Here is a 25,720-nt window from a genome sequence, read left to right as displayed (position 1 = left end):
GAGATGCTACCCATGGGAAAGTAGTATTTTTTGGTCAGAATTAGTTTTTGCTGGCTACATAATTGCAGCTTAAGCAGACACTAATGATAGTCACAGATGAAGCACTAACTGCTGTTTCTCAGCACAAAGAGCCTAAAATCAGACATTACTCTTTGTGAGGAAACAGCTTTTTAAACCAGCACATCATCTTTCATAAGTCCAGCTTCCACATTTCATCAGCATCAGACCAGGAGGTTTATGTGTTGAGGGCCAAGTATAACAGTGTCTGCGTCAGTGGTGAAGTCCCTGTCCAGAAGAGGCTCAACTACAGAGGCTGACCTTTCAGTAACTCATAAACATCTCCGATACAAACATACATGCGCATGCACAGTTAGCCGGACAGTAAGCCCAATCCCCTTTCCCTCAAAAGAGACTAAAGACAATTGGATTAATGCTCAAACTGTTAAGCTTCACAGCTTATAGATCCTGAAAGTCCTGTAACAATGTCATCGTCAACAGCAACAAAACCACAACAGATATAAAAACAAATCAGTGGTAGATAGATAGATAGATAGATGTGCATTTCAACAAGCAAAAGTCCATAGTAAAGAGTATGTCTGCTTGTAACCGCAGAAAAGGGAAAGAAAAGTGAGTTCAGATAGGATGAAAACGGGCTCCCTTCTCCTCTAGAAAGCATTTTCCATCTGGTTAAGTCACACAGTCTACCTTGATGTGAGCAGAACAGTGAAATCTGCTCCCGAAAGACGAGAGGAGTGAGATCAAAGCAACGCTGCAGGAGAGCAGCAACCAAAGCAGAACAGGACGCACATGGAGGCCACAGCACCACCAGCTCTCTCTTAATGGCTGAAATACATGTTGCAATGAAGCATAAGCAGCCCGCCAGACAAGAACAGTGTCTTGTTGCCGTAACTACGCCATGCACTGCGAGCTCAAGGGGATGAAGTTTGCAGAATTCAGAGCTGACAGCGTTTGGGTCCGGTTCAGTATATTGCTGTGACCTTTTGCTTGCTGACTGAATTGACAAGCTTGTGAAAAGGTCCTGCTCTCTTGCAGACAGATCATGTGGATAGCTAACAGTGATGCTCACCAGAAAGCATAAACAGAAGCATGGAAAGGACAAAAGGGAGAAAAAAAATGGAGGAATGTGGAAATATGCCTTGTTTAGACTTGAGTGCTCGGTTTCATGCTGTCTTGTCATCTTTGTGTTATGACAGCTCAGACAGAGCACAAAACCAAAGTTATAGCTGGTAATTGGATAGGGCAAAAGGCTCCCCGTGTGTGGTCAGTCACAAGAGCCATCCAATCTAAAGAAAGAAGCTCAATGATTTCGTTCACTTTCATCTAACCACAGCATGTCCGCAACAATTTTCCCTCTTTTTTTTCCCTCCCCCCTTTTCTCGCCTCATCGGTCTAACCCTGCAGCGGTGTGAGCGTGCCACGGAAAAGTGTCGGCGTTGACTTGCTCTGGCACCTCTCCCCACTGTGGTGATACAGACATCAGTGAATGACAGCGTGTGAACAGCCTCTTGTGGATTTAGAGGGTTTGCACATCAACAATAGGCAGCCGCATTACACGGGACATGTAATCAGCACAGTTTTAACCTTGGCTTGTTTTTAGCGGAAGCCTCCCCAGAAGAGCAGTCTGAGCAAAAAAAAAAAAAAAAAAAAGTGAGGAGAGCACTTGAGGACTTTCTGTTCCCAGGCTGTTACTTTAGCAATTCACATGCAGTTAGTTCTCAACCTCTAAGCTGCAAACCAACATAATTAATACTTGAATAGACCTGGGTGTCTATTCTTTTCTTTCCTCTGTTCGTGCCTCTTTTTATGCTCTCAAAAGAGCTCAGCGCCTGCAGGCCTTCATTTAAGCTCGTTCTGAGTTGCGAGGAGCACTGATTTAAAAAATAAATAAATAAAAATGAACTGCATGTTAAAAGAAATAGTTCAAATTTGCTGGAAAACATGCTTATTTGTTTTGTTGCTGACTGTTACCTGAGAATGTCAGTATCAGTGTCACATCTGTATGCTAAAAATAAAGTTTAGCCAAGAATAACGATTTAAAATGCTGGAAAACTGACACCACCTCAAAATCTCTTCGGCGTGTTATATACACTCACTGACCACTTTATTAACTGCTCCTTTATGCAAATATCTAATGAGCCAATTACATGGAAGCATCTCAGGGCATCTAGGCACATAGACAACCTGCTGAAATTTAAAATAAGAATCAAAATGAGGAAGTAAGGTGATTAAAGTGACTTTGAACATGGCATGGTTGTTCATGCCAGATGGGCAGAAACACTAACACCCCAATTTCTAGGCTTTATTGAGAATGACTTTAATAAGAGACAATATCCAGTAAGGGGCAGTTCTGGTTATGATGGAGGAAAATGGCCAGACTGCTACGAGCTGATAGGAAGGCAATAGCAGATGGCAAACAGCAGCAAAAGACCATACCAAAGGCCATTCCTGTCAACTAAGAACAAGAAACCAAGGCTACAGTTCACACAGGGTCACAGAAGACTGTTACCTGGTCTGGAGCAAGCAACATGAAAGCATGGATCCATCCTGCCTTGTATAAACAATTCATGCTGCTGGCGGAGTAATAGCTTGGAGGATATTCTATTAGTATGCTTTCCGCTCAACTGAATCTAATTTAAACACCGAGGCCTACCTGAGCATCATTATCTACCACTTCCACCCCTTTATGACTGCAGGGTACCTGTCTCATACCTGCTCAAAACAAGAACCACAGTCACCACAACTCAATCCAACAGAGCACCTCTGGGAATTGGTGGAACGGGAGATTCACATCGTGGATGTGCAGCTGACAAATCTGCACCAACTGCGTGATGTCATCATATCCAACCTTGTACCTAATAAAGTGGCCAGCGAATTTACATGGACGTCACTCATTCCTTTGCAGACTCTGGCATTTTTCATCTTCAGCTTTCGCCTCATAGCTGTTTCTATTTTTGTTTTGTGGTGTCATATTTAGCTGAGAGGGGATATCTAGACTTTAGAAACGTAGTGAAACCACATGACAACAAACACATCTTACACGTGTGTTTATATGTGTGTGGTTGAGGTGGCTGAAGGTTATTGGAGAGGAGACTTCTGATGCTGCTCGCTTCATGCCTGAAATCTAAGCGTATGATGTTAAGTGGCTTAGTAAAATGGGACTGTACCTGAACTGAAAACACTTAAAATTTCCAGAAGAAAAACCCACAAAAATTGAATTTAACTGGGCCCCATTAATTCTGCAGTACCAGAGATTCAGAAGTGCTGATGAGTCAATTTTGTTACCCCTGATACTGTTCTTCATTTTGTGCTAAGATAACCAGCTGCTGGTTGTGTGTTATCCATCTTCTGCTGTCAACAATTATTCTAAAACTGACAGCGTTTCATTATGGTAGAAAAATTCAGGTTATCTTGCTCCTTCATTTCTCCCAGAAATCCCCCACTCGAGCAGTTTGTCCACAACCTCCAGTTTTCAGGTGTTATTTACTGTACAGCTGCCATCGTTCCATAACTGACACAGCACTCCTTCTCCTCCGCTCTGAGCCCTGTTTTGTTGCGAACACAGCCATCGGCCTTCACTCCCCTCTGTGTTCCTTTGCAATCTCATTCTGCCTCTCCTTCTGCTGGAACAGTTTGATTTGAATGCAGAACTGCAGCTTTCTCAGTCTCGCTGTAGCTGCAGGCTGTCTGTTAGATCAAGGCTTTTTGCTTTTTCATCTTTAGACAAGGAGAAGAGGAGGAATCTCCCAAGTTCCTTGACTGAATAGTGCTGCTTGGCCCTTTTGGCTTTAGTCAGAACATCATCAAACGGACAGTGTGAGGGAGGAAAGGAACAGGGGAGATTGAGGGCCGATAGACGGAGCTGAGATCAAGGTCCCGACGGGGGCCATCACTCCCACTCGCTACACACTGATGATTCACAGAGTGGATATCAGCTGGTTGGCTCACCCTCAGCTGCACATTTCTATCAAGCAGGCAGAGATGGAACAGAAAAATCTCACCTTCTGCTCCTGCGTTCAAACGGTTTTCTGACTGCGCAGCACGCAAAAAAGAAAACTACACTCACCTTATTTACAACCGACTGTAAACTGAATCTCCATTTAATAAAAACAGATTGGAAATATTCATATTAATTTTGGACTATTAAACAATAAAGCGTTATTTTCAACTGATTGGTGCATAGTGTGAATGAAGCTGGTGGTAAGAAACGACTCCCAGAATGCACTAGGGCAGCAAAATACGCGTCAGCTGTTTCTGAACTTCCATAACATTGTACACTATAACTTTTCAGCCAATTGCACTGCAGCTAGAGTCTCCAAACACATAGATCATAAATTCAACATTTTAAAATTTTGGTAGTGCTCATGTTTGCGTTCTTTTATTCACTTTCTCACTCAATGGTTAATCCAGCACACAAATTTGGGGCTTCACCCTGAAAAGTCGTGCCCACTGCAGCTAACTGTTAATAAGTCTGAAGCTTTGATTTCAAGGTCTTGATTTTTTTGACAACACAACTCAGATGTTTTTAATCCAGCTTTGAATAACTTTAAATTCCAGTGAATTTATCAGCAGTGAAGTCAGCTACCTCGTTTATATATAGAGAGCTGTGAGGAGGCTCAAATCAGTCCTTTTGCAGTCCACTCGGTTTACAGTGGATCACCATAACCCACCCATGTTTTTTTAATCTGCCTGCATGTTGCAGAAAGAAACATGCCCATCCTTCATCATCATATTTGCTCATTCATGGCCTCCAGGCATTATTTTTGCCTTTAAGGTTCATATTAACAGAGCACAACTTACACAAGCTGTAAACATACATTCAGCACAGTCTGCCTTGTAAAGCACTTGTAGACAGACCACAGAGGAAACGGGCTCTAAATGCTGCTGCAGTGATGCTGTAACAAGCCTTTGGTAGCGTTTAACACATCCGTCATTTGTCACATCCACCAACCATAAAGGTCAAAGGAATTTTTCAGAGTAAGGAGCGCACTGAATTCTTAAACCCCAGAAACTGATTGAACTTGTGTGTGTCGGCTAAGTTGAATGATGGCCTGGAAACCAGATGGTATAGACCATTAACTTCAAATGTACAGAAGAGGGGGGGGGGGGGGGGAAGAAAGAAAAAACTATCTTTGAAGACTAGTGCTCATTCTGGATAATAAGCAACTGAGCTGGAGGGCTGTGTCCATCTAGTGTTTGGACTCTGTAACTGTAACATTAACATGAAAGATAGCATTACAGTATGTGTGCTACAGGAACATAATGTGGTTTCCTGAGCTGTAAGCATGTGTAAATGTGTTACTCTAGTTTGTTCTGCACTTCAGCACGACTTTCTTCTTGCATTACATCCCTCTAGCTGCAAAGATCTGCACTGATTGCATGCAATGCTACAGCAAAACAGCAAGGAACCAAATCAGAGGAAGACAGTCATGGGTCATGGGTTTAAGAAAAAAAAAATTAAATGGTTTAAACCACCGTTTTATTTGGCATAATTTAAAAATCATTTCACTGTTAGTTCATTTATACAAATATGCTTTTGTTATTTATAAAACAATTACAGATTTCTACAAATCAAGTTCCCAGTGTAAAAGCGTAGTACCACGCACACGGTAGCATACAGCTCCAGGACACAGACACAGAGCCCACAGGTGTATGTTCCACTTTAACAGCATCATCTAAGTGAATTTGGGACATGGAAAGAAAAAAAAAAACGAACTCACCACAGATGACAGTTTTTAACATAACGTGCACTTACATTCAACTCTCCACAAACCTATCTGGGAAATGTTCACACATCTTCTGGCAGATGTCAAACCGCATCACTGTTATCACAAAAACCTCTTGCTCGGTTTGCACTTCAGTTATTCTAGACTTTACACCGGCCACAATCTAGGCTGACTTATTATATACCCGCTCAAAGGTGTACATGAAAATAACTATAGTAAAAAAGGGTTTCTATATTTGCTGCCAGCTGTAAGCAAAAAATAAAAAATAAAAAGAGCAGCTAGTCATTACAAAAACTATTTTACAAAAACGTATAAAAATCTTCAGATGTGACAAAGCACGTTCCACCTACACACCTTTTTGCTAACCATATGTGCAAGTTCCGCTTGTGCCTTATTCCACCATGCAATGCAGGGAACCGCAATCTGTTAAGAAGTGTGGAACTCAAGAGCTTCGTTTCACAAATGCAAAGACTTGCTGCACAAGATGTCAGTTTAGCACCTGTGTCTTTAAAAAAAAAAGTCTGCAAGATGAGTGTATTTACTGGCAGGAAGTAAGGCAGAGGGCTTCTGAAAATTCACAAAAATAAAACTCTTGAGTTGGGTGGGACCTGTGCTTAAACATCTTGTGGCACTTTCAGAGCTACGATGAGAAGCTTTGGGTTTGACGAAGACTGCTATTGTCTTTGATTTAGATAAGGCACCTAACCAAAAAAATAAAGGCTCCTTTCATATTGTACAAAAACTTCTATTACATGATTAAAAAGGGAGCCATCACGGTTCTTCTATGATGAAACCGAGACAATAGCGAATTACAAGTATATAGCCAATGTAAGCCAGTTAAAACATATTGCTTTACTGATTCAGTTAAGCGGTGTCATAATTGATGAATTTCAGTGGAAGACAATAATGAAACTGAAAAGAAATATGGAGTTCTGGTTTATCAAATTGAAATATTAACTACAACACACATACCTCTTACTGATCAAATAAACAGACTATTACAAAAACATTTACCTTTGGCCGTACTTGTAGGTTAAAAAAACATTTATGGAAAAAAAAATCATTTACAGAGTAAATTCACTATAATTAGACAAAATACAGCCTCCTTGACCACCACCCTATCAGAGAGAAATTCTTAGGCATGTTTTTAAATGGCACTCGGTGTGAGCTTCAACAGTTAATAAGTAGACAGAGAAGCTTCACGACAACCTGACTTCCTGACTGCGTAAGCTCCAAAACTCCTGTACCAGCATCAGTTAATGTGGCTGAGTCTTTATTACACCTGCTCCTCCATTACTGAAGAGGACAAATGGTGTGCTGCTTTTAATGGGTCTGGCTTATCTTCAAAGACCTACTGGTTCTTCCGTGTGGAGAAGTGAAAGAGCAGTGCGAGAGGCTGAAGGGGCAGCCTGCCAACAGCTCTAACACACCAGACTGAGCACAAGGGAATTGTAATAAGGGAATTTAACCTTTAATCTGTGCATTTGGTTTAAGGGCTACTGGCATTTCCCCAGGAGTCATCAAACCATGTCTGGGCTCAAACTGCTTGAAATTAAAACTTGTTCACCTTCTACTCGGCTGTTCATTACGTCTAAATAGTCAAAGTCAAAGCATCTTGATGGTAACCTTGCTTGAGACTCATGAGATGCAACCTAGGTGAGAATTTGAGGTAGTCATTAGTTCTCCACCTGAACAAAGGCAGATCTCTTCTCTCCAGTCAAACAGGGTAGCTTGGTTGGTTTGTTTGTTTAGATGTTATTATGGCTTGTGACAACCATTATCAGCATTTTATAAGGCAAAGCAGAGAAGCTAAAAATGTAGAACAGATGTAAAATGAAACGTGTAAATATCAAAAGTTAAAATGCAAGAAAAATAGAGGAGAAACGGTCAGTCGCTCTCATTAAGGCATGGTCACTTTGGTGATGATGGCAACACGGCGAGATCCTCCTGGCGATGAAGAAGGAAGAAAGGAGTAACAGAGGAGCCAAAAACTGCCAGAGGTGATACGGAGACAGCCGATTGGTGACCTTTGTTCCTCAGCCTTCCCTTTGCATCCGTGGATCTCCACCATCCCCTCTCCACAGTCCAAATCTGGGAACCATTCATTACAAAAGCACACACTTTTCTTTTTTCTTTTTCGTGACTGGATACAACACTGCCCTCACAGCTTCAGAAAACACCTCCTTGACCCCATCCTGCAGCAGTGCAGAACACTCCATGTATTTAACAGCCCCAATCTGCTTGGCCAGGGCATTGCCCTGCTGCTGGGTTGTAGGGACCAGACCCTGCTCCTTTAACTTCTTCACCGTTTCTGCGTCACTTCTTAGGTCCTTCTTGGTGCCTACCAGCAGGATGGGCACATTTGGGCAGTGGTGAGACACCTCAGGGTGCCACTTGTGCCTGACATTGGCGTGTGAGGAGGGGCTGCCAATGGAAAAGCATATAATGAACACATTGGTTTGGGGATAGGACAGAGTGCGCAAGCGGTCATACTCCTCTTGGCCTGCCGTGTCCCACAGATTGAGGCTGACAGTGCGGCCATCCACACTCATCTGAGCGCTGTAGTTGTCAAACACTGTGGGAATGTACTCTTCAGGAAAGGCATTGGTTGTATAAGAGATGAGCAGGCAGGTTTTACCCACTGCCCCGTCACCCACCACCACACACTTTATGGTCTGCATCCTGCCTACGACCACTGGGGCTGCAGCACCTGGCAACAGGGGGGGAAAAACACCTGAATAACTGCTAACAGCAACATATACACATACTGTGTAGTGATAAACATGCAATTTCATTCCCTGCATGATCGTTAACCGGTGAAGGGATCATAACACAAGATATCCGTTTTATTAGCAGTACAGCTTTTCACCCAGTTAGCAACTGAGCTAACTGTCCCCGTCGTTAACTAATCGACGTAGCGTTCATCACCGTTACATAGGTACGGTCCAATTCCAGATGCTCCCTAATTAACAAACTTTATAAAAGTTGTTGTCCAGGAGAGGCCGGGGTGTGAATGGAAAACAAGAGGCATTTTTTACCGGTTGTTTACACTTTACTGCTGTTCACTTTTAACACTAGGCGTTCCCCTAGCATATAGCTACTCTCTTACTAGCATCGAGCTAAGGAACTAGCGAATTTGGTGGCTAGCGAGCTAGCTAGTTAGCAAACAAGCTGAAACTTGATTTACAAGTCACTTTCTCAAAAAGATATGTTTAGGACCAGTTATTGCCCCACCAGCTTCTCAAAATTCCTGCTCAATTTTTGTATATACTTCAGAAGTAGTTTCGGGCTGTACGAAAGAAATATAACGGTTTTCATGACTTACCGCCACTTGGCTTTCGATCTCTTTTTGCCTGGTATAGTCAATCACAGCCGCATCCGGGGAGCTGTCTGTCACGTAAAAACCGACGTAGGGAAGTAATGCAAGCTGGTAATTGTAGTTCTATTTTGAGTCAGTCGTTTGCATAACACTAGATGGCGGTGTAAAGCTATTGTCATGACGTTGCACTCATGTAGCCGAAAAATATGCGGAGCCAAAGAGAAAAGTAAGAACAAGACGAGGTGAGTTGTACACTCACAGTAACCAAGTCACTTTTTACTTAAATTGTGTATTTTTAGGACACTTTTCTAACAGTTTTATTTGACTACATTACCAATATTTGACATAGTAACTAAATGCTAAGTCAACTTTTCAAGTGCTAAACTATCCCTCCTTTAAAATATGCTGTAGTATATCTCATTAATGCAATAATAATAATAATAATAATAATAATAATAATAATAATAATAATAATAATAATAAAAAACCTAAATGGAAACATAAGTGCTTAATGTGGTCTGTTTATTCTAGTTAATATTCACATTAGAGAACCTATTTCTTAAAATGTGTCTATTTAATATTCCATCCATCTGTTTTCTTCTCCTTATCAAATTCAGGCTTGTGGAAGGGGGGCTGGAGCCTATCCCACAGGGGAAGCAGCAGTGTTCACATATTTAACTTAATGCAGGATCAGCCTCAGGATGTTTGTGACATCTATGTAAGCATACAGAAGTTAAGCCAATGTGGGACAGAGAGTAGAAGGGGTTAAATTGCTATACACAGGGATGCATTGGCATTGTGGCTATAAATTGTAGAATGTAGCTGGCATAATACACAAAGAACAGTAAATCGCAAAGATGCACAGCAATATGATTGTATATGTAATGTGGCTCAGTGATAGGAAGGAATCAAATTATTGTGATTATGTTGTTCACGCTTTAGTCAAACATTTTCTTAGTCCTCCTGGAGAGGAACGGTTACCAATGCTTTCCTCTCATCGTGGGGAATTATGGAATTCGTTACCGGGCTTCTTCACTGCCCATTTTTTTATTCCGCTCTCAAGACCAGCCTCTTCTTTTTGACTTTCAACACAGTTTGAGATGTTTATTTTTTATGTTATTGTTTTATACATTTTGAATTTTATCTTGTATTGCATCGATGCTTTTATTTGTTAATAAATTGTATTAACACAAAAGAAAATACAAAATACATATATGTGCTTATAAACTGTAGAATTTAGCTGGTTTGATCCACAAAGAACTGTAAACCTCAGAAACATATGATGGTATAGGAAAATGTACCCCAAGGGTTAAAGGCTAATCCAAGGAATCAAATAATTTGCTTGTGAATCAGTTTATTCTGGTAATGAAATGCACAGAATTACAACATGGCTATTTAATTTTAATAAATACTTCTCTGTTGGAGCTTCTGCTCCATGACCCTGTATTTGTCAGAGTAGAGACGTCAGTTGGGCCAAGGATGATTTTTAAGTTCCTCCAGGGTTAGGCGGTCTTTATGGATCTGGTTCAGAGAACCTGACAGAAAATCCTTGCAGTCTTTACAGAAATAAAATAGAGGTGTCACATTTTTGTGTTCCTGTAAATTTACATGTGGATGATCGATACAGACAAAGGCAAAGATAACACAGAAAACACTTCAAACACAAATTGCAACAGGTTGGGGAATCAACATCCAGCTTACCGTCTGAAATGTCGCTACGTGTCCTAGATTTCGATTTGGTGGAGGTGTCTGGGAGGATGTAGTGCAACAGCTTATCCATCACAGTGCCTAGCTGCAAAACTGTGATGCAGTCTGCTGTATTCGCGTTGGATTCATACAAGTCCAGAGTTATCTCTGAAATCCAGAGAAATATTAATAATGGTGAGGAATTCACATGGACACAAGATGCATGGACAGTCCAGAACATTTGAACACTGGGACTGATAACCTACCACTTCTTCGAGTGACTGCTTCTGGAGTAAAAGTGGCTCCACAGCCAAAATCAATGTATTTCACTTGTCGATACATTGAAAGATCAGCTGATACTTCAATCACAATGTTGTTTGCCTTAATGTCCCAATGAAATACACCCCTGGAATGCATCTCAATAGCTGCATCTACCAGCTTTCTCATTATATTCTGACAAAGAAAAGAAAGGTATGTTCAAGCCACAAGCTTTGCATTATCCATGAAAGATTGCTATATATATTATCTCACAAAAGTTAGTAGACCCCTCACATTTTTGTAAATATTATTATTTTTTTTTTATTCTATCTTTTCATGGGACAACATTGAAGATTTGGCACTTTGATACAATGTAAAGTAGTCAGTGTAGAGCTTGTATAACAGTGTAAATTTGCTGTCACCTCAACATAACTCAACATACAGCCATTAACGTCTGAACCGCTGGCAACAAAAGTGAGTACCCCCTAGATGAAAATGTCCAAATTGTGCCCGAAGTGTTAATATTTTGCGTGGCAACCATTATTTTCCAACACTGCCATAACTCTGTTGGACATGGAGTTCTCTAGAGCTTCACAGGGTGCTACTAGGCTTCTCGTCCACTCTGATGATGACATCAGGGAGCCGGTGGATGTAAGAGACCTTGCGCTCCTCCACCTTCCATTTGCCCTACAGATGCTCAATAGGATTTAAGTCTGGAAACATGGTTGGCCAGTCAAGTACCTTTACCCTCAGTTTATTTAGCAAGGCACTGGTCTTTTTGGGAGTGTTTTGGGGTTGTTATCATGTTGGAGTACTGCCCTGTGGCCCAGTATCTGAAGGGGTGTTCTCACTTTTGTTGCAAGTGGTTTAGACATTAATGGCCGTACATTGAGTTATTTAGAGGGGACACCAAATTTACACTGTTTTACAAGCTGTACACTGTTTATATTTTATGAAAGTGTCATATCTGCAATGTTGTCCCATGAAAAGATAGAACAAAATACTTACCAAAATGTGAGGGGTGTATTCACTTTTGTGAGATTCTGTATTTCCTTCCTACCACTCACTTACCTTAACCTCACTCTCATGCAGAAACCTGTTTCTGCATTGCAGATACACATCCAAATCGATGGTTTTTTTCTGTCTTTCAAAGACCATAATAAGTTCGTTTACTGAGTCTAACCACTCCAGTAGTACTGGGGTAACATTGCTGCTTGTATTCTGTGGTCCTGCCCCAACTTTCATCAGCAATGCCACTTCCACGGGAACTTTGGTCATTTTACCATTAAGAAGCTTTAGAACCAGAGAAAATTTAGGTCAGTGTTCAAACAATGAATAATATGCGCCATGTGTTCAGGCAGGACATTTTCTTGACATGCTGTGAAATATTCGTGTTTCTCAACACAAACTTTCCAAAACAAAAAGCAAAAGTGTCAAGAGAAAGGACAAACATCACTTACCATTGGTAGGCGGTCGACACGATTCTGAAAAACATGTTTTATAACAACCTGCATTACAGAGAAAATGTGGTTTAGAAAAAGCACACAGTGCACAGGATTTACTAGAAGAACTGTGAGCTACACATATAACAAGTCATACTCGGACATTGTCTTCTTTGTGTTTTCCAAAGTAGACAGTCCCGTAACCTCCTCCACCCAGCAGATCCAGCTCTTCATATTTTGATCCAAAGTCCTCTACAGAGACACAAAACAGACATGGGGGTCTTGATTATTGCATGGAAAACAGCCAACATTGGCTTAGCTTATCTACACATTTATACAGGCTTTGTTAGAATGTCCTTACTAATTATCAGATGAATACCAGCTAAGCTTGGAGATTTTCTGAGGAAAACAGCCCTTTTACTAGCTGGAAAGGGGCTCTGTCATTGCATATAGGATTTCAACATATTCTTACCTAGCCTATGACTGTTGTATGTGCTGGGTAAGGGGATATCAGTCTTGTAAATGGAGCGGCTGGACTCCTCCCTTGAGCTAGATGTTTTGCTCTTTTCATTGAGTGGCTCCTCAGTTTCATTGTGGCTAGATTTATGTTTGCCACTCTTCTTTGTGAAAGCAGCTGCAAAAACGAAAAGCAATTAGACCTCTGAACTCTACACAGGGGCTCAGAGCTGATCAATAACAATAAAACAAAAGTAAATATCTCTGAATGTCTTACTTACACTTGTCCTCAGCGCAGTCTTTCCTCGTGCTGCTTATGAATTGTCCATCTGGCTTCCTGTCTTCTGTTCTAAAGAACCAGGGCTCAGTGTGGCCTTCTGTGGTTTGAAAAAAATATCAGTTTGTTAATGTGATGTTGATGTTAATGTAAACCAAAAAAATCAAGCAGGTAGACTTATCCCACCTAGATTATTACCACCACTCACAGCACGTGGAGCAGTAACAGTTGGCCAAGATTTAAAAGACATTTTGACATTTCTTCAGATATTTTCTCTTTGCAGTAAACTCACTGTTGACATTTTGGCTTTTGCAAGTTGTCTAGTTGGAACTATGATATACCCTCTTTAAATAATGCTGTGATGACACCATAGAAATCTAAACTTCTAATTTATGCTAATCCTGTCTCCGTGGCTACAGAATATCAAGTCAAATATTTCACTGTCTTGTGTCACCTTGTTATTTTTGGTTTCTTTTGATTCCATATGTCAGATTTTTTTTATTTTATCCTGATGTATTTTTATTTCTATGTTCAGCACTTTGGCCAGTGATTGATGTTTTCTAAAGTGTTTTTATAAAGAAAGTTGGTTGGCAAATGATTAAAGAGCAGGTTTGTGTAACTACACCCAGGAGAAGTAGCAAGTCTGGGACAGAACATAGAGGCAAACAATGATTCACTTTCACATTATCACTCTTGACCAAACTTTTCCAATATAGGCCTCTCATTCTAAAAATAGACCCGAAAATATGCCCATATTGCACTTTCAATCAGTCTAACTGCAAATGAGGAAGGCTGTTCCTGCATTTGCCCATTTAAAGAGAGGTCTGCAGACTTAAATTTCTCTGCATACAAACAGACCATAAAAGACCCTGTCGTGTATCTTTTGGACCTCATCCTCTTTGATGAGCAGCAGTCTTTAAGCTCATATATCACATATTCACCTTCAGACAAGTCATTATTCCCACTAATCCAGTGCATTCAGATCACTGCAGAAAGAAGCTAAAAAGAGGGATCACTTTAGACTGCTCCGTCTTACACCCCTGGAGATGTCACCACTTATACACTGTGGCAGGTTAAAAGGCCAGCGGTGACCAACAACCGGACACTCGAGAACACAAAGAGGCACCAGTTTATTGCCTTTCCCAAGAGGTTCTGGCGTCACCGAAGCCTATAAAGGGAGAATTCCCACTGGGACCCCTACACCCACAGTCACCCTCCACCCCACCCCCTGCACCCCACTATTCTGCCAGGAGATTCCCCGGGACGTCTGCAGCATTTCCATGACTACAACCACTGACAGGAATGGGGGTGACTGTGTCAAGAGATGTAGCAAGAGGGAGAGAAAAATGGAGGGGTGACAAGAAGACAGCAAGAGCTGCAGCTGAAAGCAAATACATACTGAACAGACACAATATATTTATAATCTAAAATAAAGAATATATACTGACAAGCACATTTCTCAGACAATAACAGTTTCACATCGCTATCTTTATTTCTCTTCTGTTGTTTACAAAACCATATAATACAGCGAATAACAACCACTGCTATTCAATAAACTTACTCTTTTGATATAAAATAAGCAAAATAATAATAACAATCCCCCAACAGCCTCTTCTTCAGTTTATAAAGTGCATCATAATGATGAGGCCTCACCACAACAGGATGAATAGTTCAATATTGTACCGAGTTCGGTTAGGACTGTAAGACAGCCATGTTTGAGAACACCATGATCACTTAACAGAGAGGTCACAGTATTCACATTTGGACGCATTCCTAAAAAAGAAAAAGAAAAAAAAAGTGTTTTGTTCCATACAAGAGACTGAAACGGTTTGCCAGATTACACTTCTGGCAGCACACTTGTACATACAAGGCACAGAGTAGTGTTGCATTTTATTACTGTGACTTAAGTATCAACCTGTTCTACAACTGGAGACAGAGTTTTCTTGTCCTATTGCCTGCAAAGGACACAAATGGGTGTAAATCGAGGTAGACTGTAGAAAATCCCCTATCCTGTGAAACAAGAGATGAAGTATCCCCGATGCTCCCACCTCACGGTCCTATTGCACATGTAGAAACCGAGCACTCAGACTACACATGCATGTCACACAAATCTATTTTTAATGAGCTCAAACAAACAATCACAAAACTGTAAAGGCAGGAGAAGTTTGAGGAGGCACTTATTCATGTCCATCACCTCCACAGGGGCTGAGCAGCAGGAGCGGTGGAGGTGGCAGACCCTCGGGGCATTTTGGGCCCAGGTATCCTTGAAGCTGTTGGGATTTTAGAACTAGCAGGAGTGGGGCTTGTGCTTGTCGTCTTGGCAGTTTTATTTCGAGCTGCCGATATGACAGCCGTACATATGGTCTTGGCTGTGGCCGAGGATGGGCTGTGGGCAGTGCTAGGCTGACAGGGAACCTGAGACTCTGAGTTTGGGGCGAGGCGTTTGGAAACGCGGAGAGGAGTGCCTCTGATGAAAGGTGGCTGGGTGCTGCCAGAGCCTTTCTCTGGCACAGATCTGTTTGAAGTCCTGCGGGCCAGGGTGGGCTTCCCCGGAGCCTGCGCCTCACTTACAGTTCTCTCCCGTGTGCTGTTACTTCGCTTCACCTCAGCCGCTCGAGAAATAGGAGATGAACGCATAGACAGACTACGAGGAGTAGCAAGGCGGGTAGGAGTTGATGAGTTTGTAGGGGGTGGGTTTCCACATGAAGAATCTGTTTTAGAGCGTACCCTGGGAATGCCCGTGCTACTGGAAGGGCCTGTACGTGACACAAGTCCCCTCTTGGCTCCTATCCCACTGCGTACAGGGACCTTCATGGTTCGAGCCTCTTCCTTTGATGTCAGAGACGCTGGGGTCGACCCCTCTCGAAGGTCAACCTCCCTTTCTTTCCTCCACTTGGAGCAAAGGCTCGGTGTTGGTCGTGGGAGTGGGGAGCCTGGGGGTGACAAGGCGTCATAGGATCTAAGGCCTTTCACCAGAGTGTGGCACTCCAGCGTTTCACCGACACGAGAATATGACCTCCCCGTCTCCCTCTCGGTACTTGGCAACTCAGGATCCTCCTCTGGCTGTGACTGGCTGAACTCCGGCAGACTGGAGGGCATCCAAGTCTCCTCCGCAGGTGTGGACACCACATCTGTGTCTGTCCGGTTTGTTAAAACTCCATCAGGCAAACACGTCGCAGCACTTGGTTCAATAGAGGGTGTGTCTCTCGTCTGTGGCTGCGACTGCTCCTCCACTGGAGCGCTGACAGATGACTGCAGTTTGGTCTCAGATCTGGAGTACCTAATGAGCCCAGTACTGTTGTCACTACAAGACTGTATTCCACTTGTATGAACAGATGGTTGTAATTCCTCATTGACACAAGAGCTGTTGGATTTTGAGTGAATAGGATGATTACTGGGCATTACTGGCAGGCCAAAATTCTGCCTGTAAGTGGAAGTTCTGCTTTTAACACACTGGGTTGGTTTGCTATGAATAGAAGCAGAGTCTGTATAGGAACAGTTAACTAAAGCCATGTTTTCATGTGAAAAATCCACTTCTTTTTCAGTTCCCGTTAACTTGGATTGGTTTTGCCTCAGATAAGAAATACTCTCAGGTCCATGTTGTTTCACAACAAAGCCACTTTCATGCTGAGAATGACTAAATGTTGCTGCTTCAGTGTTTAATTTTGTTTCTTGGCTGTGCCTAGCCGTGCTCCCTCGGCTCAGGACGGGTCCTTGGTCAATGGGGGAACACATGCCATCAGTCTCTGGAGAGCTGCAGAGAACAGCAGAGGTCTCGTGGTCAGAGGAGCTGTTTGAGTGATAACTGGTTGATGTCGGGCTGCTGCCCAGCTCAGGGAAGGGTGAGTTGTGGAGATGGCTATCGTTGTGAGAGTGTTGGAGGTATCTGCGGGAATCAGAGCTTCTAAGACTACGACGGCTCCAAGTGTAGCTTAGATTCCTCTCTAGGAGTTTTTCCAGCTCATTCTGGCTCTCCTGACTGGGAGGCTCTCTGGCGAGGCTCAGGCTCAGGTCTAACCCAGTGCAAACTGCCAGAGAGCGACGCTTTTCTGCCATCTCACGTTGGCGTTCCAGACGTTTCTGTTCTTTCAATTCACGTTCTGCATTTTCCTATGGAAAAATGAGAGAGAAAGGATAGTTGCTCACTCATCTTTAGCATACAGTTAAAGGTTCTATGATACAATTTTCCTATCGACAGCTTCTAACCTGGACTGCTCTTTGGAAGCGGTGGCAAAACAAATGAAAGACCCTGCAAGCCTCCTCCAATTTAAAAGTGCTGTCATCTTCACAGAAAAACTCCACCAGAGCCTGACTCGACATCTTCATACCCTCCACCTCGTCCTCTGCCTCCTTCAGACGCTCTTCAGCCACCTGTAGATACATTTTACATGAACATATTCATTACCCCTTCAATTAAAGCCCCAAAACTTGAACTTGAGATAACCTGCCTCAAGTTGGAGACAGTCCATTTAAAAATCTAATTTTTTGCACACCTCCAGGAAAGGCTGCGTCTGCTTCTGAATCTCTGCCTCAGTCTGTATATTTGCCTTGAGGGCCGCAACTCTGCTTTTTAACTTGGCCAAGTCATCAAGCACAGACTCTTCACAAAACCTGCAAAAGGAGGAGAGGACAAATACATACATGCAATCATTTTGTGAACTGAACAGAAACAGGTGGATAAACTGTATGTCTCAACAAAGGGTGAATAATTAAAGACTGGAAATAAATGATTGCACATGATCGAAAGTGTCTAGGAATTTGTCATAAAGAAGACCTATTATGCTTTCCACCTTCTCGTCATATATCCCCTTACAATGATGCATGCTCATAATAAACATGCCCAAAACTTCATATACAGAGGTCAGAATCTGGTAATTCCTGTTATCTTGGAGTTCAGGCTGCAGACTGCTTGGAAATACTTAGACATTTTCTATACCTCTATTTTCTACACCTCTTCCCTCTATATGGTCACCCCAGCTGCCCAACCACCCACTGTTCAAACTTTCAGTTTTTCAGGGGTAGCCAACCAGAAGAGCCTTAGCTTAAAGTGATGGGGAAGAGAGCTAAAACGGCTCATTTCATGATGGCGTGTGAACTCCATCAAAGCCTAGCATAAGATAAGTAAGGATATAATAAGCTGAGAGTCATGTTAAACTACTCTAACCAGCAGGAATTAAAATCTGCAAATGAGCAAAACATGTCCCCTTTAAATATTCTAGCAAGAATGCAGGAGCAAGGGTGCAGGAATTGAGAGTCTCAGAGAGATAGTCATCTCTTAGCACCCAGCTGTAGTCACCAATCGAAATGAGAAAATGGTCAAAATGTCCAGCAGCTTAAGTAGTGGCCATCATACCCCACTGTCAATCATGCATCTTTTGCTGACAGCTGGGTGTTTTGTTGTTTCAGTAGAGTGTTTGAGGTATTATTGTCATTAACAATGATCATGCAGACTAAATAACAGTAGGATATAGATTTGGGGGAAAAAAAAAAAAAGACTGACCTGGAGGCGGAGCCAACATGACCTAGTTGGCTGGGAAATGACAGTAAACTCTGGTCTTTTTTCACAGCTTCCTGTGGAGACAAACACATGATTAATCATCCATTGTTTCAAAGGAAGCAAAACATCATTTACCAATGGTGAGAAAAATCTGACGCTCTGCAAAGCAATCTGGTTTGAGGGCCTTGAACTACTTTTTTTTTTTTTTTTTTGAACCAACACCAACTGTATTTCTTCAACTGAAAATAGGTACTATATTTCACGGCATCTACATTTCAGATCTTACCATAGCAACAAAATGCAGCAAATTCATGCCTGGCTTGTTGGCTTTGGTGTCAGCCAGCTTCAGCAGCGATGAAATTCGAAAACCAGCAGCATTTCCTGAATATCCACCCTGAGAAGACACGCACAAGGTCAAAACAAAACACACGCACAACACGTGACAGCTTTAAACAAACAACGATTCAAAACCCAGGTGCGCAGTCTGAACGGCGCCTCTGAACACAAACCCAGACCACTAGCGTTTGGGTAACTGTAAACAGATTAAAAGAATCGAAAGGGAAATAAAGAAGCACTCACTGCATTCATATAGTTCCCCGCTTTGAGGACCAGACGAAGGATGGAGTGTAATTCTGGGCAGCTCAGCAGTTCTAGGAGCATAAAAGACAGATTTAATACTGTGCCTCATGGTTGAAGGAGTGTGAATGAAGCGGACATGAAGGGCATGAAATAAGTCAGCAACTTTGTTCTGACACTTAAATTGACTATTGCACTACACCTTTATTTTAAAAAGTTGCTAGCAGCAGGTTACTCCTAAATCTTTAAAGTATTTAGCATCCAGAATAAGTCATCTCATTTGCATCCTGACTCCTAGGATTTCTGCAAATACAAGCATTTAAAAAAGGGCAACAGGGTTCCCAGATCTTTATAGTGGCGGAGTACACAACTCCCTGCTGTTACTTTACCTCGGGCTGCTTCCCTCAGACATCTGGCTGCCACACACAGAGAGGTCACAGCAGGGTCAAACTCTTGCTGCAGGATCATGGCATCCAGACGAAGGCGAAAACTGGTGAAGGAGGGAAAAACGGGGGAACAGATTGATCAGTGGAGAGTGGTGATTGATGACAGGGACATCAGGCACTGCACTGGTTAAATAAGCAGTCGAGCATCAGTGAAAATCAATTTGAAAATAGGAGTTAGGTTCTTTTGGAATACTTTTTTGGGTAAAAAACAAACAAACAAAACAAAACCCCAAAAACTGGGGGTTGATAAAGAGCGTACCTGGGGACTTCCACCAAAAGCAGCATGAAAAGATCAGGCTCTCCAAGCCAGCTCCGGTCCCCGCTGAACTTCTTAAGGCGAGACTCCTGACGGAGAATAGAGGCTGGGTAAAGCTGCCAACATCCCATTAACAGTCAATTCCACTATCTCCTAGTGTGGTACTTCTCTAAGAAACACAGACCACATCACATGCAACATGGTGTAATGGCTAACTCTTGATCATTCTAAGCAGAGCCAGATGGTGAGTTAGAGGAGGGCGGGAGGAGAGGAAGAAGCTTGTCACTGTTGCGTTTGTATGCCAGAAAAGGCACTTTACCTCCTCATTGTCAGGCAGCAATTTACAGAGCTCTGTGAGCTTCTCCGCTCCGTAACGGCCTCCGGCGCCCTGCCTGATATCCTCAACTATCTCCTTAGCCGGCCTGCGGAAACACAACAGACACAATTCAGCATGACGTAATTTGCCAAGCAATACTCTTTTCAAGTCAAGGTACAGCTACCCAAAAGAAATGAGTACAATCAGCTCCGGTTTTGCAATGATCGCACAATAAAAGAGGCTTATCCTGTTCTTATCAGTCCGAGTGTCACGGAGGGAGGGTCAGTTGACGCCACACTGGCGATGCAAAGTAGCATATCCACTGGGCAAATAAAATGCAGACATGCACAGACGACGGCTGAAGGACAACGGGGTGAAAGAGCAGACACTGAGATGACTGGGTGTTTGATCTCTGTATTCCTTTCTGCAAGTGACACATCTGTCCTCCATTTCAGCAGTTTTCCCATTAGCCTCTCCCCAATTCCCACTACAGCACATCACAGGCACTAAAACTACAGTTTGCAGCCTTTATCCTCAAACAAACTCATCTCATTCATGGCTCAGCTGTCACATCCGAATCTTATTGTCTAACACCAACGGATAAAGATCAACCTACGAAAACAGGTAAAAGCAGTGCATGAGGGGGAAAAAAAAAAAAAAAAAAAAAGGGACATCTATTTCTAAACAGAAAGAGCTTTTGTTAATTGCTCCAACAAAACCCATTGAAAAACCAAACAATCTAAATAAAAGGAGGAAATAATATTGAAGGGGGGCTACTAAGACACTGATAATACAAAGACTTGATTTTGTCTACACTCCACCCACATTTGAGCAGTAGCTCTGTCTTCAGACAGAGGGCAAATAAACTTCCAACTAGACAGATGTTTGTGTACAGAAGAAGCTCTTTTCACATAATGGCTTCCCCTACATGTCTCAACAGATCTAGTTTAGAAAAGAAAAGGTTTTCAATTGAGTCTCTTGGAGGCATGACAATCCCTAAACTTGGCACGTCGTACTCCTGCAGTTTAAAGTACACGTAGTTCTGCTAAGTAGATATCGTTTGTTAGTTTCATTCCATTTCAGATGTTAAACTGTATGCAAATGTATATACATGACTATGAAACCTCTCGTTCACTGCAAGAAGTGCAGCTTTGTTTGAGCCAAGCAAACATGCTAATCGGGCTTTTAGATGAATATGACAAGCCACCAGTGGGGTCTCTCTCTGCAGGGGGGGGGGGGGGGGGGGGGGGGGTGTAGCTTTAAGATTAGACACTCTTTAAGGGCACCAGCAGGTGCCGACAGGCTAAAGCCAGCTGCTTGTTTACCACCCTCCTTCAAGATCCAAGCCAGTTGTTCAGGGTACACCACCTCCTCCTCCCTGACACCAGACATCCTCTCTCCTGACGAAGCTTCGCACTTTAACACGGACACCTGTCCACCTTTGACATATGGCCACTCTCTCCAGTTTAACTCAAGTCAAATACTGCTCCCTTGGGCACTGCTGTATGCATCCCACTTCAAACGGCCTCCAGTACTGGTGGCGGTTTGATGAAATGCAGAGAAAAGGCCTAGCTGTTGGCACTGCAACTAAAAACATTATCCATGCAATACAATTTACTTCCTCAGCTACTGTTTAACCTCTGAGATGTCAACACACGTAAGAAAAATCACCATATGCTTTGAACTAAAATGGGCAAGGACTTCTCCAGCCGACAGCCCAAAGCACAAAGAATATCAAGTACATAAAGTGATATGAAACAGGAAATAAATTACAGTACCCCCACAACTTATATAAGGTGGGACAGCCAACAATCTTAGGTGCCTCTGTGATGTAAAATTGGTTGGTTCATTGACAAGAATATTAGGCAGTCTGCCAGAAGTTATTCTTAGGCCCTTATCTCTTTTATGATGCACAAGAAAATCTCCAAACTTAGATCCTTTTTGCCCTTAGCTGCTGTAAACAGGTTGATTCCTGCATCAGGCAGAGCTCTCATCACATCTGCTTAAACTGATAAGTGGCAATTAGGAGATATGAACAGATTACTGCTGTACTTATTAAACCACTCTGACTGCCTGATAACTTCTACTTTGCATTTAAAATTATTACTTTGAAAAAGGCCAAATTAATCCCTTATGTAAAACGGTCTGCCTATTGAGATTAGACTGGCTACATCATTAGAGTCCCTTGAACCTCTTCTTAAAAAGGCCTTTATGAATGTTTGCTCTGTAGCTGATTTCTATGCTCCTTATCTTCTTTCCTTCTGACCCGTTTTGTTTTATTTATGATATGTGCTTCTTTAATGAGGTTTTTTTTTTCCTATGACCTCTTTGTTCTTTCTGTGAACCAACTGAAACATTTCAACAGTAAGAATTTCTTAGGCTTACATCTTGAACTGACGTAGAAATATTCCAATGTTCATACTGCGTTTGGAGTCCAATAAGGAGATCTGTTTAGAAAAAAAAAGAAAAAAGAAAGAGGACAAAAAGCAAAGGACACATTGTGAGAGCAAGAAAAACAAACGAGCCCAATATTTTTTAAAACAGTCTCACCATCTACATGATCTTACCTCCTCTGAGCTATCCTGAGGGGATCTGCAGTGCAGCAGTGAAGAGCGCCGTCTCAGGGTGCTGGTTCGGTCCCGAGGCTTACTGTCCTTCTGACCAAACAGCTCATCCAGGGAATGGAGGTCTATGGGGAACTCATCTTCATCTGGGGCCGCCCCACTCCACACGCTCTTTCTCCCCTCCACCTTCTCTTTGGGGATGCGCTCCCAGTTCAGCTTCCTCAGCCGGCTCCGACGAGCGCTATCCGCCCGGCTTAAAGGTGAGGAGGAGGAAGAGGTGGAAGCCGTGGGGGGAGGCGGGGGAGGAGGCGGCGGCGGTGGTGGTGGAGGTGCTAGAGGAGGCGGTCGAGGAGCGACCAGCGCCGCGCGCGGCTCCATGGTCGTCACTTCCGCAGCGGCAGGAAGGGCAGGCTGTGTTCCATGAAAGGCACGAGATTCCTTGATGGCCACACTCAGGTTGATGTGCATAGAGGCAGCCGGGCTGTTTGAGGGAGGGTCAGTCTGCCTTTCTTCCAGTGATCTCTTGTCCAAAGGTCAGGCAATAACCCCAGTCTAGGAAACAAAGCAGCAACAACAACAACAAAAAAAATCTTATCTCAGACATTATTGAAAGCAGAAACAGTCGGTGTAGAGTTTTGCAACTGAAAACCAGTCAGTCAGCTTCCAACTAGGCCAGTGAGCTCCCATGACTTCAGCCTTACAACTGGTACAAGCTAAAAATCTGAGCCCAAGTTCAACTTTCAATGAAAGTTCAAGGCATTTTTTTGGGAAAGCATTAGCTGGGCAGGATGAGCTCTTCCCCCTCTGCGACCTGTTTGAACAGCTTGTCCCATCCTGTTCAGTTTCACCTCACTGAATGCGGGCGCGCACACACCTCCACACCGCCTTTTCCTCTTCTAATTAGAAAATATGGAGACCGGTGAGGTAAGACGCACAGTTAACCACAAAGCCCAGAAATAAATGCTCTGCAAGCTTCTTACGTATTCCTTCTTCACTTTGGGGAGGGCATCATCTGAAAGTGGGTTGAACACGCTTGCACCAGCAGGTTTTTAAGCAGGATTAGTAATGCAACTGAGAATGACTCAGAAGTTTCAAAAGTCTGGGTTCAAGGGAAACGCTTTAATCTTTACACGGCTTTGGATTTGGGGGAAACACACACACACACACACACCCTCGTCATTTCTCGCGTTCTCCAAATGAATCATAAGGTTTGGCAAACTTTTTTCACGGACGCGCTTGATTTCCAGTCTGTTCCACTGCATGCCGCGCGGGCGCGCTGCACAAACCGGTAATCTCAGTCTCCATCATTTAATGAGATATTCATCTTGACAAGCGAAAATATTATTTGACAAATCGTGTTACCCAAGAACTCGTGGGAGGATGAAATGTTACATGGAAAGTGAGCTTTGTTTTTCTACATCAACGCAATAGCATCCGTTACTTTTTCATAAGAACGCTCTTAAAAAAGAAAAACATTTTTTAAGTTTCAAAAGATTTCTACTGTTGACATTTAGTGCATTTTTTTTTATAACCTGGTAGTTTATCGCTGTTATTTTTGCGTAGATCTAACTTCGGATAAACATTCACTTCATGTTGCTCAACAGTGTTCCAATTATTTAACACGTCTGATTCTGGTCCTAATCAGGTTTACTTACCTGCGGTTTCCGGCCACAGTTTCCAGTGAAGTTGTTTAAAAAAACTCCAACAAGAGCCACAGCTAGAAACATCGAGGTCTTAATTTTTTTTTTTTTTTTTTTTTAACATATATACATTTTTTCCTATGTCGTTTTTGTCCCGGTAACTTGTGCCACTCCACTCGCTGCACTCCTCTTGTCTTTCCAAACTTGCAGGGAAACTTCTACACTGCACGACGCGAACGCGCAGGCGCACGCCCCCCACACTGATATGCCTTTATTGTATCCTCCCAGTTTTCCCATGGGCGGATTTAGGGTTTTTTGAAGTTTTTATTAGATCATCTTTAATCCACTTTCAGATTTTACAGATCCTGCAATGGCGATAAATTTATGAAATGCTTACAGTTTTGGAAAGGATTCAATAAGGTGTTAATATCTTAAACAAAATCAATAACTCAAAGCCTTAACTTCACATATCACTTTAATCTTTCTTTTATTGGACTTAATACCTCAGTGGCTTTGTCTACAAAGTCCGCATAAGATTGCACACGGCACCTTGTATTATGTCAGGAGCCCTGCCGAAAACTTGATAAGTGTCTATTTCAGAAAAATCATTAATGTGGGCAAGACCTCTGATGTGGGAATTGTGCAGAAAGGCTTGATCGTGCTTTGGGAAAGCTTGTGGGGGTTTTTTTGGGGGGGGGATTAGAGCCTGAGAGTTGGACCAAAGGTCCATCAGACCTGGGAATTATGTGTGTATCTCTTCCCCAAAGCACAGACGGAGGTTATAGGTGAAAGCGAAGAGGCTAGATGTCCCTGTGGTGTGCTGAAATGGCCCAGGTGTTTGAATATGGACTCATAACACCGACCTTTCATCTGAGGTGCCGGAGCACCCTGGCCCATGTCACCTGGTTATCCTGAGTCCGGCTCAGATAGCCCCTCTCAGAGGCCACGCTGACAGGCACTCTTCATCGCTTCTGGGGCTGTGGTAATTAGGAGGTTACGACCCCAAAGATCTGTCCATTGTTGTGCCTGCGCAGTAGAGCATGTTGTAGTTTACCGTGCCAGAATAAACCTCTCTCAGGAACTTCACTTTCTATTCAGTAACTACTTGTCAGAGTACAGTGTATTTCCCAGAATACAAGGAAATGCCACTGTTGAGAGGCAGAAGCTTTATAGTCCATAAAGAGTCTGAACAATCCGGCACAATTCCACATATTCTGACAGGATTCATGCAACACAGCCAGTG

General features: G+C 42.7%; 3 protein-coding genes across 4 annotated transcripts; all 3 read right to left on the bottom strand.

The window, feature by feature from the left end:
- Positions 1-5,480: 5,480 nt before the first annotated feature.
- On the bottom strand, positions 5,481-9,148 carry rhogd (ras homolog gene family, member Gd). The gene is made up of 2 exons (XM_080900374.1): positions 9,070-9,148; positions 5,481-8,454 (listed from the first exon to the last, which is right to left on the bottom strand). Exon 2 carries the CDS (start codon positions 8,423-8,425, stop codon positions 7,850-7,852), a length of 576 nt encoding a protein of 191 aa, XP_080756500.1. The 5' UTR covers positions 8,426-8,454; positions 9,070-9,148; the 3' UTR covers positions 5,481-7,849.
- Positions 9,149-10,310: 1,162 nt separating this feature from the next.
- On the bottom strand, positions 10,311-13,294 carry LOC308408946 (serine/threonine-protein kinase pim-2-like). The gene is made up of 7 exons (XM_080901430.1): positions 13,187-13,294; positions 12,922-13,083; positions 12,607-12,701; positions 12,468-12,515; positions 12,079-12,300; positions 11,016-11,202; positions 10,311-10,917 (listed from the first exon to the last, which is right to left on the bottom strand). The coding sequence occupies exons 4-7, from the start codon at positions 12,468-12,470 to the stop codon at positions 10,622-10,624; spliced, it is 708 nt and encodes a 235-aa protein (XP_080757556.1). The 5' UTR covers positions 12,471-12,515; positions 12,607-12,701; positions 12,922-13,083; positions 13,187-13,294; the 3' UTR covers positions 10,311-10,621.
- Positions 13,295-14,637: 1,343 nt separating this feature from the next.
- On the bottom strand, positions 14,638-24,700 carry fhdc2 (FH2 domain containing 2). 2 transcript variants are annotated; one of them, XM_080901812.1, is made up of 12 exons: positions 24,493-24,700; positions 22,841-23,389; positions 22,659-22,720; positions 20,277-20,379; positions 19,961-20,046; positions 19,645-19,745; positions 19,259-19,329; positions 18,966-19,073; positions 18,683-18,753; positions 17,676-17,793; positions 17,389-17,553; positions 14,638-17,292 (listed from the first exon to the last, which is right to left on the bottom strand). In XM_080901812.1, exons 2-12 carry the CDS (start codon positions 23,303-23,305, stop codon positions 15,373-15,375), a joined length of 3,270 nt encoding a protein of 1,089 aa, XP_080757938.1. In that variant the 5' UTR covers positions 23,306-23,389; positions 24,493-24,700; the 3' UTR covers positions 14,638-15,372. The 2 variants fall into 2 exon arrangements, with proteins under 2 accessions (XP_080757938.1, XP_080757939.1); XM_080901813.1 differs by lacking the exons at positions 22,659-22,720; positions 22,841-23,389; positions 24,493-24,700 and having other exon boundaries at positions 19,961-20,126; positions 20,277-20,372.
- Between the last annotated feature and the right edge of the window lie 1,020 nt (positions 24,701-25,720).

Source organism: Rhamphochromis sp. 'chilingali' (genome assembly GCF_963969265.1).
Source record: "Rhamphochromis sp. 'chilingali' genome assembly, chromosome: 13".
NCBI lineage: Eukaryota > Metazoa > Chordata > Actinopteri > Cichliformes > Cichlidae > Rhamphochromis > Rhamphochromis sp. 'chilingali'.
Note: the sequence above shows the minus strand (reverse complement) of the source record. Positions and strands in the feature narration are given on the sequence as shown.

What these genes read in the sequence shown, in the direction of transcription:
- rhogd (XM_080900374.1), bottom strand. Translation starts at nt 8,425, where the DNA reads ATGCAGACCATAAAGTGTGTGGTGGTGGGTGACGGGGCAGTGGGTAAA.
- LOC308408946 (XM_080901430.1), bottom strand. An exon ending in TGCATGAGAGTGAGGTTAAG is followed by an intron (nt 11,203 to 12,078) that starts GTAAGTGAGTGG and finishes TTTCTTTGTCAG; the next exon opens with AATATAATGAGAAAGCTGGT. An exon ending in AGCAGTCACTCGAAGAAGTG is followed by an intron (nt 10,918 to 11,015) that starts GTAGGTTATCAG and finishes TCTGGATTTCAG; the next exon opens with AGATAACTCTGGACTTGTAT.
- fhdc2 (XM_080901812.1), bottom strand. Translation starts at nt 23,305, where the DNA reads ATGCACATCAACCTGAGTGTGGCCATCAAGGAATCTCGTGCCTTTCAT. An exon ending in TCTGAGGGAAGCAGCCCGAG is followed by an intron (nt 19,330 to 19,644) that starts GTAAAGTAACAG and finishes TTATGCTCCTAG; the next exon opens with AACTGCTGAGCTGCCCAGAA. An exon ending in CATGTTGGCTCCGCCTCCAG is followed by an intron (nt 17,794 to 18,682) that starts GTCAGTCTTTTT and finishes CTCCTTTTGCAG; the next exon opens with GTTTTGTGAAGAGTCTGTGC.